Source organism: Somniosus microcephalus, chromosome 5 (assembly GCF_052327205.1).
Source record: "Somniosus microcephalus isolate GS21.2 chromosome 5, FLI_Smic_1.0, whole genome shotgun sequence".
NCBI classification, from domain to species: Eukaryota; Metazoa; Chordata; class Chondrichthyes; order Squaliformes; family Somniosidae; genus Somniosus; species Somniosus microcephalus.
In genome coordinates, this window is record NC_140991.1 from 127,650,157 (window position 1) to 127,664,019 (window position 13,863).

At 46.2% G+C, this 13,863-nt stretch overlaps 1 protein-coding gene across 4 annotated transcripts in view; it reads left to right on the top strand.

The window, feature by feature from the left end:
- Positions 1–4,002: 4,002 nt before the first annotated feature.
- invs (inversin) overlaps positions 4,003–13,863 on the top strand; it is a 425,788-nt gene continuing 415,927 nt past the window's right edge. The window contains exon 1 of one of the 4 annotated variants that reach the window (XM_085988195.1): positions 4,003–4,467. In XM_085988195.1, the coding sequence (XP_085844321.1) occupies positions 4,351–4,467 (117 nt within the window). In that variant the 5' untranslated portion in view covers positions 4,003–4,350. The remainder of the gene's footprint in view (positions 4,468–13,863) is intronic. The other 3 variants (XM_085988194.1, XM_085988197.1, XM_085988196.1) reach the window with 3 other exon arrangements.

Below are 13,863 nucleotides of genomic sequence, written 5' to 3' on the forward strand. Positions count from 1 at the left end.
CCCCTCATCCCCAGGATTAACCGAGTGAACCTTCTTTGTACTGACTCGAGAGCAAGTATGTCTTTTCTTAAGTATGGACACCAAAACTGTATGCAGTATTCCAGGTGCGGTCTCACCAATACCTTGTACAACTGCAGCAATACCTCCCTGTTTTTATATTCCATCCCCCTAGCAATAAAAGCCAACATTCCATTGGCCTTCTTAATCACTTGCTGCACCTGCATACTAACTTTTTGAGTTTCGTGCACCAGGACCCCCAGATCCCTTTGTACTACAGTACTTTCCAGTTTCTTGCCATTAAGATAATAACGTGCTCTATGATTTTTCCTGCCAAAGTGCATAACCTCACACTTTCCAGTATTGTATTCCATCTGCCAAATCTCTGCCCACTTACTTAGCCTGTCTATGTCCCTTTGCAGGTTTTTTTATGTCCTCCTCACTCACTACTTTCCGTCCCATCTTTGTATCATCTGCAAACTTTGATATGTTACACTCGGTCCCCTCCTCCAAATCGTTAATATAGATTGTAAAGAGTTGGGGACCCAGCACTGACCCCTGCGGAACACCACTAGTTACTGGTTGCCAATCTGAGAACGAACCATTTATCCCAACTCTCTACTTTCTGTTAGAGAGCCAATCCTCCACCCACGCCAGAATATTACCCCCAATCCCGTGATTTTTTATCTTGAGCAATAATCTTTTGTGTGGCACCTTGTCAAATGCCTTTTGGAAGTCTAAATACACTACGTCCACTGGTTCCCCTTTATCCACCCTGTATGTTACTTCCTCAAAAAACTCAAGCAAATTTGTCAAACATGACTTCCCCTTCATGAAACCATGCTGAGTTTGTCCTACTAAATTATGTTTATCCAAATGTCCCGTTACTGTCTCCTTAATAATGGACTCTAACATTTTACCAACCACAGATGTTAGGCTAACAGGTCTATAGTTTCCAGCCTTCTGCCTACTACCCTTTTTAAATAAGGGTGTTACATTAGCAGTTTTCCAATCTGCCGGGACCTTTGCTGAGTCCAGTGAGTTTTGGAAAATTATTACCAATGCATCCACAATCCCTACCGCTACTTCCCTCAAGACCCTAGGATGCAAGCCATCAGGTCCAGGGGATTTATCCGCCTTGAGTCCCATTATTTTACCAAGTACCACTTCCTTAGTGATTTTAATCGTATTTAGTTCCTCCCCCCCTAGAGCCCCCTGTTTGTCCAGTGTTGGGATATTCTTAGTGTCCTCTACTGTAAAGACTGATACAAAATAATTGTTCAGTGTTTTTGCCATCTCCATGTTTCCCACCATTAATTTCCCGGTCTCATCCTCTAAGGGACCAACATTTACTTTAGCCACCCTTTTTCTTTTTATATAACTATAGAAACTTTTACTGTCTGTTTTTATATTTTTTGCTAATTTACTTTCATAATCTATCTTCCCTTTCTTAATCAATCTTTTAGTTATTTTTTGCTGCCTTTTAAAGACTTCCCAATCTTCCATCCTCCCACTAGATTTGGCTACCTTATATGCCCTTGTTTTTAGTCAGATACTATCCTTAATTACTTTACTTAGCCACGGATGGCTATCTTTTCTTTTACACCCTTTTTTCCTCAGTGGAATATATTTTTTTGGAAGTTGTAAAATAACTCCTTAAATGTACACCACTGGTCATGTACCGTCTTATCCTTTAATCTATTTTCCCAGTCCACTCTAATTAATTCCACTCTCATACCTTCATAGTCTCCTTTATTCAAGCTCAGCATGCTTGTTTGAGATCCAACCTTCTCACCCTCTAATTGAATATGGAACTCAACCATGTTATGGTCACTCATTCCAAGGGGATCCTTTACTAGGACATTTTTAATTAATCCTGTCTCATTACACAGGACCAAATCTAAGGTTGCTTGCCCCCTGGTCGGTTCAGTTACATACTGCTCAAGAAACCCATCCCTAATACACTCAATGAACTCTTCCTCAAGGCTGCTCTGCCCAATTTGATTTGTCCAGTTAATATGATAATTAAAATCCCCCATAATTATAGCTGTTCCCTTATTACAAGCCTCAACTATTTCCTGATTAATACTCCGTCCAACAGAGTTGCAACTGTTCGGAGGCCTATAGACTACACCCACTAGTGTTTTTTTCCCCTTATTATTCCTTATCTCCACCCAAACTGTTTCACTATCCTGCTCCTTTGACCCAATATCATTTCTCTGTATTATAGTGATTCCTTCCTTTATTAACATAGCCACCCCACCTCCTCTCCCTTCCTGCCTGTCCTTCCTGATTGTTAAATAACCTGGTATGTTTAATTCCCAGTCATGGTCACCCTGCAGCCATGTTTCTGTAATGGCCACAAGATCATACCCATATGTCATTATTTGTGCCGTTAACTCATTCATTTTGTTACAAATGCTACGTGCATTCAGATAAAGAACTTTCAAGTATGTTTTGTAACACTTAGTTCCTGTTTTTTCCCTTTTTAGTACTTTACTTTTTACTCCATACCTTCTGTCCCTTCCTGACACATTCTGTTTTTTAATTCCCCCGCTGCTACCTAAGTCTATGACCTTCTCTGTTGTCATTTCTATTATTTGCTCTCTAGAAACCTCCCCCCCACTAATTAGTTTAAATTGCCTTTGTTTAAGATCAGGACACTGGTTTGGGATACAACTTTTTCACCCTCTAACTGAATTTGAAATTCAACCATGCAATGATCATTCTTTTCTAGAGGATCCTTTACTATGAGATGATTTATTAATTCTGTCTCATTACATAGTACCAGATCCAAGATGGCCTGCTCCCTGGTTGGTTCCATTACATACTGTTCTAGGAAAACATCCCGGATGCACTCTATGAACTCCTCCTCCACGCTACCATGGCCAATTTGATTTGTCCAATCATATGGAGATTAAAATCACCCATGATTATTACCGTACCTTTTTTACAGGCCTCCATTATTTGTTGATTTATACTCTGGATGGATGGGTGAAGGTTACCTCTCGCTCCTCCTTTAAGACACTCTTAAAACCTACCTTTGGTCATCTGTCCTAATATCTCCTTTCGTGAAATTTGATTTGTCCAATCAATATGAAGATTAAAATCACCCATGATTATTACCGTACCTTTTTTACAGGCCTCCATTATTTGTTGATTTATACTCTGTCCAACAGCATTGCTACTGTTTGGGGGCCTGTAGACTACGCCCACCAGAGACTTTTTCCCCATATTATTTATTATCTCCACCCAAACCGATTCTACATTATTTGCTGTTTGTGAGACATCGCTTTGTGCAAATTGATTTGCCTACATAACTACAGTGACTGCACTTCAAAAATTAAATATTGGTTGTAAAATGCTTTGGGATGTCCTGAGGCCATGATGAAGTGCTAAAAAAAAAATGCAAGTTCTTTCTTTACTGTTACAGAAACTAAAGTTGCAATAACAGAGTTGTCGGGGTCAAAAATCCACAGCCCTGCCAATGCTCTCCAGGAAGGGCCACAAATTAGACTAGGATCTGGACACGCCAGGTTCCAGCCTTATGTTGGTCATTCTACAGGACCTTATAAGGAGCAGAACCTCTGTCCACCCCAAACAAGTCCAGCGGTGTAGGAGGGAGTGGGACTGGGGATGGTATCACCCAATGCCAGGAGTTTCCATGTCCCTAGCAGCTCAGTGGCCGGGTGGACCATCAGCAGCCAATACACTGGACATTTTTGCCCTCTTACAAAGGGATCTAAGGGGACACCTCTCCTCTTTCCCAGATGTGCCTCTAGTGTTGTGGGTATCTGCCATTGATATTGAAAGGCAGGGACCTTCGCCAATCCTGAAAGTCCACTGGGGCAACAGCAGCAGTTTCCAGCAGGAGCATCTAAGCACTTAGTCCAGGATGCAGCCTTTGGAGGCTTTCCCCAGTATTATGAGGCCACGTCATACTGTATGGAGTATTGTAGTTACTGAGGCAACTGTGAGGTGAGATTCATGTAATAGTGCTGCATCTGTATTTCTGCCTGATTGATTTTGGTATACCAGTTGGTGTTGGGCTCATAGAAACAATGTTGTAAATAGAAAAAATTGATATGTCACAAAGACTCCCTCCCTATCGATGTCAATGAAGTTTTACAGCGAGGTACAATGGTCTACAACTTCTCCCCAAACTATAAAACTCCTGTAGCTGACTTGCTTAGGTTGTGACAACCAGTCTCAGTCATCACTGAAGTAATTAAATTGTTTAATCCAACATTTTAAAAAAATCTTAATTTTTTTCTCTTCTCCCAACTTTTCTTTTTAAATCCAGCAAATCCAAATTTAAAGGATACAGAGGACCAGTTTGGCCGGACGCCACTGATGTATTGCGTGCTTGCTGACAGATTGGACTGCGCTGAGGCACTGCTTAAGGCTGGAGCTAATGTTAACAAAGCAGACCGCAGCCAGAGGACTGCATTACATCTCGCAGCACAAAAGGTGAGTATTATTAAGGATGTGCATATCACAATAATGAAGCATTTAGTCTACGATCTCCATGGTATTGGCTTCTTCAGATCTGTCACTGTATATACAGGAAACTTTGGTTTATCCGGAGGTTGTATGTCCGGAAACCTCGATCTACCGGCAGAAATCAGGAGCCGTTTTGTTAGGTTTTTCTTCTTCTCGTGGGTTTTTTTTCAACAGTCAGGCTCTGCAAAGCCTCTCTGAAGCTGTTGCTAAGCTACAGAGACGCTTCTAAGGTACGGCCGACTGTTTAGAAGCTGTTGCTAAGCAAAAGTGTTTGTTGCCAGATACGGAGCTGCAAATCTCCGTATGCTTCAACATTAACGCTGGTATGTCCAGCAGTTTTGATAGATCGGCAACAGCTCGGTCCCGTCGGTGCCGGATATAACAAAGTTTCCTGTACCAGCATGACAGATACCCTCTGGCCTATCCAGCCTGTCCCACACAAATCTATATAGATACAGTACACCAGACAATGACTTCTCCTCCTCCTTCTTAGGCAGTCCCTCGGAACCGAGGATGACTTGCTTCCACATTAAAAATTAGTTCTCAGGTGACTGATGAGTCCAATGCGGGATCTAGTCTCTGTCACAGGTGGGGCAGATGGTGGTTCAAGGGGTGGGTGGGTGGAGTGCTTGGGTTAACGTGCGCTCCTTCCGCTGTTTGCGCTTGGCTTTCGCTTGCTCCCGGTGAAGAGACTCGAGGTATTCGGCGCCTTCCCGGATGCTTCTCCTCCACTTTGTGCGGTCTTGGGCTAGGGATTCCCAGGTGTCGGTGGGGATGTTGCACTTTTTCAAGGAGGCTTTGAGGGTTTCCTTGAAGCGTTTCCTCTGCCCACCTGGGGCTCTCTTGCTGTGTCGTAGCTCCGAGTAGAGCGCTTGTTTTGGGAGTCTTGTATCGGGCATACGGACGATGTGACCCATCCATCGGAGCTGATCGAGCGTGGTCAAAGCTTCGATGCTGGGGATGTTGGCCTGAGCGAGAACACTGATGTTGGTGCGCCTATCCTGCCAATGGATTTGCAGGATCTTGCGGAGGCAGCGTTGGTGGTACCTCTCCAGTGCTTTGAGGTGCCTGCTGTACATGGTCCATGTCTCTGAGGCATACAGGAGGGTGAGTATTACTACTCTCTGTAGACCATGAGCTTGGTGCTAATTTACAGAACAAACGGGAAACTGTTCAACCTCCGTTGCCTCCAGTCCAGATCCAAGGTCGTCCTTTCCTCTGTCGTCGAACTACAGCATGCAAACGACGCTTGCGTCTGCGCTCACTCGGAGGTCGAACTCCAAACCATCGTTAACACCTTCACCGAAGCGTACAAGAGCATGGGCCTTACACTAAACACCTGTAAGACAATGGTCCTCTACCAACCTGCCCCCGCCACACAGCCCCCCGATTATCAAAATCCATGACAAAGCCTTGGACAACGTGGAGCACTTTCCATACCTCGGGAGCCTACTGTCAACAAGGGCAGACATCGATGACGAAGTCCAACACCGCCTTCAGTGTGCCAGTGCAGCCTTCGGTCGCCTGAGAAAGAGAGTGTTTGAAGACCAGGACCTCAAACAATGACTTAAGCTTTAACTGTCAAACAGATTTATTAAGCAGTAAAGAATGGGAATAGTTTCTCTCTCTCTACTCTGTCTAGACCCCTCATGATTTTGAACACCTCTATCAAATCTCCTCTCAACCTTCTCTGCTCCAAGGAGAACAACCCCAGCTTCTCTAGTCTATTCACGTAACTCAAGTCCCTCATCCCTGGAATCATTCTCGTAAATCTTTTCTGCATCCTCTCTAAGGCCTTCACATCCTTCCTAAAGTGCGGTGCCCAGAATTGGACACAATACTCCAGTTGAGGCTGAACCAGTGTTTTTTAAAGGTTCATCTTAACTTCCTTGCTTTTGTACTCTATGCCCAGTATCCCGTCTGCTTTTTTAACCGCTTTCTCAATCTGCCCTGCCACTTCAACGATTTGTGCATGTATACCCGCAGGTCTCTCTGTTCATGCACCCGCTTTAGGATTGTACCCTTTAGTTTATATTGCCTCTCCTTGTTCTTCCTACCAAAATGTATCACTTTGCACTTTCTGCGATAAATTTCATCGGCCACGTGTTCACCCTTTTCACCAGCCTGTCTATGTCTTCTTGAAGTCTATCACTATCCTCCTCACTGTTCACTATACTACCAAGTTTTGTGTCATCTGCAGATCTTGAAATTGTGCCCTGTATACCCACATCCAAGTCATTAATATATATCAAGAAAAGCAGTGATCCTAGCACCGACCCTTGGGGAACACCACTGTATACCTTCCTCCAGTCCGAAAAACAACCGTGCACCACTACACTCTGTTTCTTGTCACTTAACCAATTTCGTATCCATGCTGCCACTGTCCCTTTTATTCCATGGGCTTCAACTTTGCTGGCAATCCTATTATATGACACTTTATCAAATGCCTTTTGGAAGTCCATATACACCATGTCAACCGCATTGCCATCATCAACCCTCTGTTACCTCATCAAAAAACTCGATCAAGTTAGTTATACACGATTTACCTTCAACAAATCCGTGCTGGCTTTCCTTAATTAATCCACACTTGCCCAAGTCCCTGTTTATCGTTTTTAAAAGCTTCCCCACTACCGAGGTTAAACTGATTGGCCTGTAGTTGCTGGGTTTATTCTTGCACCCTTTTTTGAACAAGGGTGTAACATTTGCAATTCTCCAGTCCTCTGGCACCAACCCCGTTTCTAAAGATGATTGGACGATTATGGCGAGTATCTCCGCGATTTCTTCCTTAACCTTCCTCAGCATCCTAGGATGCATCCCATCCGGTCCTGGTGACTTATCAACTTTAATTTCAGACAGCCTTTCTAGTACCTCTCTTCATCAAATCTTATCCCATCCAGTATCTCAACTACCTCCTCTTTCACTATGACTTTGGCAGCAACTTCTTCCTTGGTGAAGACAGATGCAAAGTACTGATTTAATACCTCAGTCATGCCCTCTGCCTCCATGCGTAGGTCTCCTTTTTGGTCCCTAATTGGCCCCACCCCTCCTCTTACTACCCATTTATTATTTATCTATATATATAAAACAGTATGTCTCTCTGTCTGTCCGGCTATACAATCAAACGTTATAGAGCGTACCTGCACATATGTTATATCAAAAGAAAGCTTATCATTAGGGGACTCTCATAGGTGTATTTACTTTTTGGTCGGACAAAAATTGTGCCGACGATATCCAAAAAAACTTTCAAAATTCCGCTCATTATCCGCTCATTAGCATCGAGTGATGTGAAGGTTCATTGCGTGTGCGGGTGGGCCATCCTAGAGTCGAGTGACGTGACGATTGACCAATCCTACAGTTCAGTGACCTGACGGTTGACCAATCGGTACATGTGTGGGCGGGCCTAATGCTTCTGAGTTGAGGTGAGTGGCCGCCATCTTGATTCCAAACTCTTCATTTCTTTTTCCCACTTTCTGCATGTTTCTTTTCAAATCTAGATTTCCAGCAAAAAAAAAAGTTGCTTTTAAAACACAAATTGTTTTTTAAAAAAGTTAATTAATTTGTAAATCTTTTCTCTAACCTCTATAATTTTCCTACCTTTCACCGTTTTTGCAGGCAGGGCTCGAAGCCTGGGCCTCTGTTGCCCAGCCACGCCCAAGCAACGCACCTCCTGTCCCGCTCAACAAGCGGCCCGCGATCGCCGCCATATTTCTAAAGGCTGGTGGCGCGGGACTGAGGCGAGCGTAGCCATCGCCGCCATCTTAGTAAAGGCGGGCAGGGCGGGAGTCAGCACGCACGTCAACGTCGGCCCGGAGCGCGAGCGAATCGGCGATCTTGAAGCCGGCTCGGGCGGGGGGCGGGGCAAGGGAGGGCGGGAAGGGGGAGAAGGGTTACCCCGGCAACCGGGCCCGGCCCTCTCTCACAGCCTCAAGCCGGCTCACGCCCGTTCCCGGGGCTTGGCTCCAGCGCAGACCCAGCCGCAATCGGCAGTCCTGAAGCCGGCTCGGGAGGGCGGGGCTCGGGAAGGCGGAGAGTGGGGCTCGGGAGGGCGGGGGAAGGGTTACCCCGGCAACCAGGCCCGGCCGTCTCTCACAGCCTCAAGCCGGCTCACGCCCGTTCCCGGGGCTTGGCTCCATTTGCGGCCACGGGCCACTCACCCTCTCTCCTTCCCTCTGTCTCTCTCTCCTCTCCCCGTCCCCCCTCCCTCCCCCCTCTCCCCTCCCCCCTCTCCCCCCCTCCCCACTCTCCCCCCCCACCCCCTCTCTCTCCCCCCTGCCTCACCCTCTCTCTCTCCCCCCTGCCTCACCCTCTCTCTCTCTCCCCCTGCCTCCCCCTCTCTCTCCCCCCCTCCCTCCCCTTCTCTCTCTCCCCCTCCCTCCCCCTCTCTCTCTCCCCCTCCTCCCCCTCTCTCCCTCCCCCTCTCTCTCTCCCCCCTCCCTCCCCCTCTCTCTCACCCCCTCTCTCTCTCTCCCCCCTCCCTCCCCCTCTCTCTCTCCCCCTCTCTCTCTCCCCCTCCCTCCCCCTCTCTCTCTCCCCCCTCCCTCCCCCTCTCTCTCTCCCCCCTCCCTCCCCCTCTCTCTCTCCCCCTCCCTCCCCCTCTCCCTCTCCCCCCTCCCTCCCCTCTCTCTCTCCCCCTCCCACCCCTCTCTGCCCCCTCCCTCCCCCACTCTCTCTGCCCCCTCCCTCCCCTCTCTCCCTGCCCCCTCCTCCCCCTCTCACCCTGCCCCCTCCCTCGCCCTCTCACCCAGCCCCCTCTCTCCCCGCCCCCTCCCACCCCCTCTCTCCCCGCCCCCTCATCTCCCCGCCCCCTCCCTCACTCTCTCTCCCCGCCCCCTCCCTCACCCTCTCTCTCTCCCCCTCTCTCTGCCCCCTCCCTCCCCCCCTCCCTCCCTCTCTCCCCCCTCTCTCTCTCTCCCCTCTCTCTCTCTCTCCTCTCTCTCTCTCTCCCCCCAGTCTCTCCCCCAGTCTCTCTCTCCCCCCAGTCTCTCTCTCTCTCCCCAGTCTCTCTCACTCTCTCTCCCCCTCCCCAGTCTCTCTCTCTCTCTCCCCCCAGTCTCTCCCTCTCCCCCCAGTCTCTCTCTCTCCCCGTCTCCCTCTCTCTCTCTCCCCCAGTCTCTCTCTCTCTCTCCCCCAGTCTCTCTCTCTCTCTCCCCCAGTCTCTCTCTCTCTCTCTCCCCCAGTCTCTCTCTCTTTCTCTCCCCCAGTCTCTCTCTCTCTCTCTCCCCCCCAGTCTCTCTCTCTCTCTCTCTCCCCCAGTCTCTCTCTCTCTCTCTCCCCCGTCTCTCTCTCTCTCTCTCCCCCAATCTCTCTCTCTCTCTCTCCCCCCAGTCTCTCTCTCTCTCCCCAAGTCTCTCTCTCTCCCCCAGTCTCTCTCTCTCTCTCTCCCCAGTCTCTCTCTCTCTCTCTCCCCCAGTCTCTCTCTTTCTCTCTCCCCCAGTCTCTCTCTCTCTCTCCCCCAGTCTCTCTCTCTCTCCCCCAGTCTCTCTCTCTCTTCTTCCCCAGTCGCTCTCTCTCTTCCCCCAGTTGCTCTCTCTCTTCCCCCCAGTCGCTCTCTCTCTTCCCCCTCTTCTCCCCCCAGTCACTCTCTCTCTTCCCCCCAGTCACTCTCTCTCTTCCCCCCAGTCACTCTCTCTCTTCCCCCCAGTCACTCTCTCTCTTCCCCCTGTCGCTCTCTCTCTTCCCCCAAGTCGCTCTCTCTCTTCCCCCAAGTCGCTCTCTCCCCCCCAGTCGCTCTCTCTCTTCCCCCAAGTCGCTCTCTCTCTTCCCCCCAGTCGCTCTCTATCTTCCCCCCAGTCGCTCTCTCTCTTCCCCCCAGTCGCTCTGTCTCTTCCCCCCCCAGTCGCTCTCTCTCTCTTCCAACAACAACATGCCCTCAAAAAAGCCTCGGCACCGCCGGGCACTCCAGCTAGTATACATATAGAAGACTTGAATTCCCTTTTATGTTAACTGCCAGTCTATTCTCATACTCTCTCTTTGCCTCTCTTATTTTCTTTTTCACTACTCCTCTGAACTTTCTATATTCAGCCTGATTCTCACTTGTATTCTCGACTTGACATCTGTCATACGCCCCCTTTTTCTGCTGCATCTTACTTTCTATCTCTTTCGCCATCCAGGGAGCTCTGGCTTTAGTTGCCCTACCTTTCCCCCTTGTGGGAATGCACCTCGACTGTACCCGAACCATCTTCTCTTTAAAAGCAGCCCATTGTTCCACTACAGTTTTGCCTGCCATTCTTTGATTCCAATTTACCCGGGCCAGATCCGTTCTCAACCCACTAAAATTTGCCTTCCTCCAATTAAATATTTTTACTCTAGATTGCTCCCTGTCCTTTTCTTTAGCTAATCTAAACCTTATGATACTATGATCACAGTTCCCCAAATGTTCCCCTACTGACACTTGACCTAACTCATTCCCCAGAACCAGATCCAGCAATGCCTCCATCCTCGTTGGACCGGAAACGTACTGATCAAGAAAGTTCTCCTGAATACAATTCAGAAATTCTTCCCCATCTCTGCCCTTTACACTATTACTATCCCAGTCTATATTGGGATAATTGAAGTCCCCCATTATCACTAGTCTATAGTTCTTGCACCTCGCTGTAATTTCCCTGCAAATTTGCTCCTCTATATCTTTCCCACTAGTTGGTGGCCTATAGAATACACCTAGTAGTGTAATGGCACCTCTATTATTTCTTAACTGTAACCAAATAGATTCTGTCCTTGACCCCTCCAGGACATCCTCTCTCTCCAGCATTGTAACATTCTCCTTAATCAATATTGTCACCCCACCTCCTTTCTTTCCTTCCCTATCTTTCCTGAACACCTTATATACAGGAATATTTAAAACCCAATCCTGCACTTTTTTGAGCCAGGTCTCCGTTATCACCACGACATCATATTCCCTTGTGGCTATTTGCACCTGCAGCACACCAACCTCGTTTACCAATTCAAAGCTGATTCAAAACTCTGCCCACATCCTATCCCATACCAGCTCCTGCTCACCTATTACCCCTATTCTGGATGACCTACATTGTAGGTGTTGAGGGACCAGGAAACAGTGTAAAATTCTCATCTTATTCTTAAATCCATTCATTGCCTCACCACTCCCACTCTCTGTACCCATCTACAGCCCCCACATCTCCCAGAGGACTCCGTTCCTCTGAACTCTTGCATCTTTTGCATACCTCCCTACCTTCGCCCCACCACTGGTAACTGTGCTTTCAGCCGTCTCGGCCCCACACTTTGGCATTCCCTCTGTAAACCCTTCTACCTCTCTTTCTTCCTTTTAACACTTTTCTTAAAACACACCTCTTTGACAAGCCCTTGGTCATCCTTCTTAATATCTATCTTTGCCTTAGCATCTACTTTTATCATATTTTGTTTGTGAAACCCCTTTGGATGTTTTTAAAGGCGCTATATAAATGCATGTTGTTAATGGTTTTTGCTTGGATCGACAAAGGGTTGAAACTGGTGTACTCCAAGGATTGCTGGTCCACTTTGTTCTTGTTGTATATAATTTGGACAGACATAATAAGCATGATACCGAATTTATGACAACACGAAAGTAGGTTGTTCAGCTAACGGTGGTGACTACTGCTTATTATTAGACACAACATTTACACAACGTGCATTCAGCGATTATCATAAAAAGAGTAGTCTACATAGTGTTATAATATAAGAAAGCAATTTTCCTGTCCATTGCAGAACTAACTGTATCCTGTATTGCTGCACCATTAAAAAGGGAAGCATGCTCTTGGCACACAATTAGAGTCTGCTTACATATTCGTGGACACGAGCTACTGTGACCTAGTGTACTCTCAAACAACTCCTTTAAAACAAAGTTCAGGGGTTGTCTCAGAAACTTGTTGTGTGTCTAAAAGTCATTGCATAATCTATCAAATCCTCTGAGAGTGTCCTTGTTTATGTAGATTAAGATTCTGATTTGTTCCACTCTATTTGCTGCATTGTAGAATTCCTTTTTAAAAAATTGTTTGATTTGTCTGCAGATGTATCACCTACCCTGTGCTGCTGCTTTCAGTATTTTGAAACCACCAATAAGGTGTATATGTTAAAGTTTTAAAAAAGTTGCACTTGTACAATGCATTATCATGTCCAAAGTACATCTCAAAGCCCTTCACAACCAATTAATTAATTTTGAAGTGCATTCTTTGTGGGCAAATGCAGTAGCTAATTTGTGCGTTTCCTACATTACAACGGTGACTACATTTCAGAAGTACTTCATTGGCTGTAATGCGTTTTGGGATGTTCTGAGGTCGTGAATGGCGCTATATAAATGCAAGTCTTCCAAGAAAATGAGATAAATGACCAATTAATCTGTTTTTGTTGGTTGAGGGAATCATTTTTGGCCAGAACATTAGGCAAACTCCCTGTTCTTCTATGAATCAGATCATGGGATATTTTACATCCACCCAAACCGGCAGATAGGGCCTCAGCTTTACCGAAAGACGGGATGGTTGACAACACAGCATTCCTTCAGTACTGCATTGAAGTGTCAGCCTGTGTTATCAGCTCCAATTTGGAGTGGGGATTTCCATATGTAGCAAGAAAATAACTCAAAATTGATATTTATTAATTTGTGCGAGGTACTGCACAGCAGCTACGTGGGTATGATCACATACTTGTAAAGACACATTTGTTTCTTAAAAGCCTGGATTGTTGGTATCTGGTGTCTGCATTGAAACATTTTGTGAAACAATGTAAAATGCTTTTGGAAATGCTTTATGCCATTTACTGAAATAAGATTGACATTTGTTTTAGGAAAATTTGATATGATTACAAATAGGGCTGTCGCGTTAATATAATTTTGTTGCAGGTTGTAATTAAATTACTGCCTGCAATTTAGTAAAAAGCTGGTTGTCTTCCCCACCCTTGAGATCATCATTGTTTTGTTTGTGTTTTGTCTTTTTTTCAATTGTATATCAGAACCTACTACCTATTTTATTGGACAGCATGCCAACTTTAAATATAATGAACACTGTGGAGATGTTAATTTGATTAAGAATTTTGAGAGTTCTTTACTGATTTAAAAACCAGAACAATAAAGTGTCATCTTGAGCTAGAGATGGAAACAAAACTTGAGAAAGCAGAAAGCACCTTGTGGAGGATAATGGCTGAGACATATGCCTGTCATGTCGGCTTCTATTGACAAATGCAGCCTACTATTGACATTGTGTCCCTTGATGATAGTTGCTATCCAGGCTTATCCTTGCTGGCCAAATGCCTTAATTGTTCTGGCCTTTCATTCAGTCAAAGTTGCAACATCACTATAGGAAAAAGAGGAGGAGCAAGTACTGTTACTAGTCTGGCAGAGCACACCGTCTGAGCTGCTAGGAACAATCAACCTGTCAT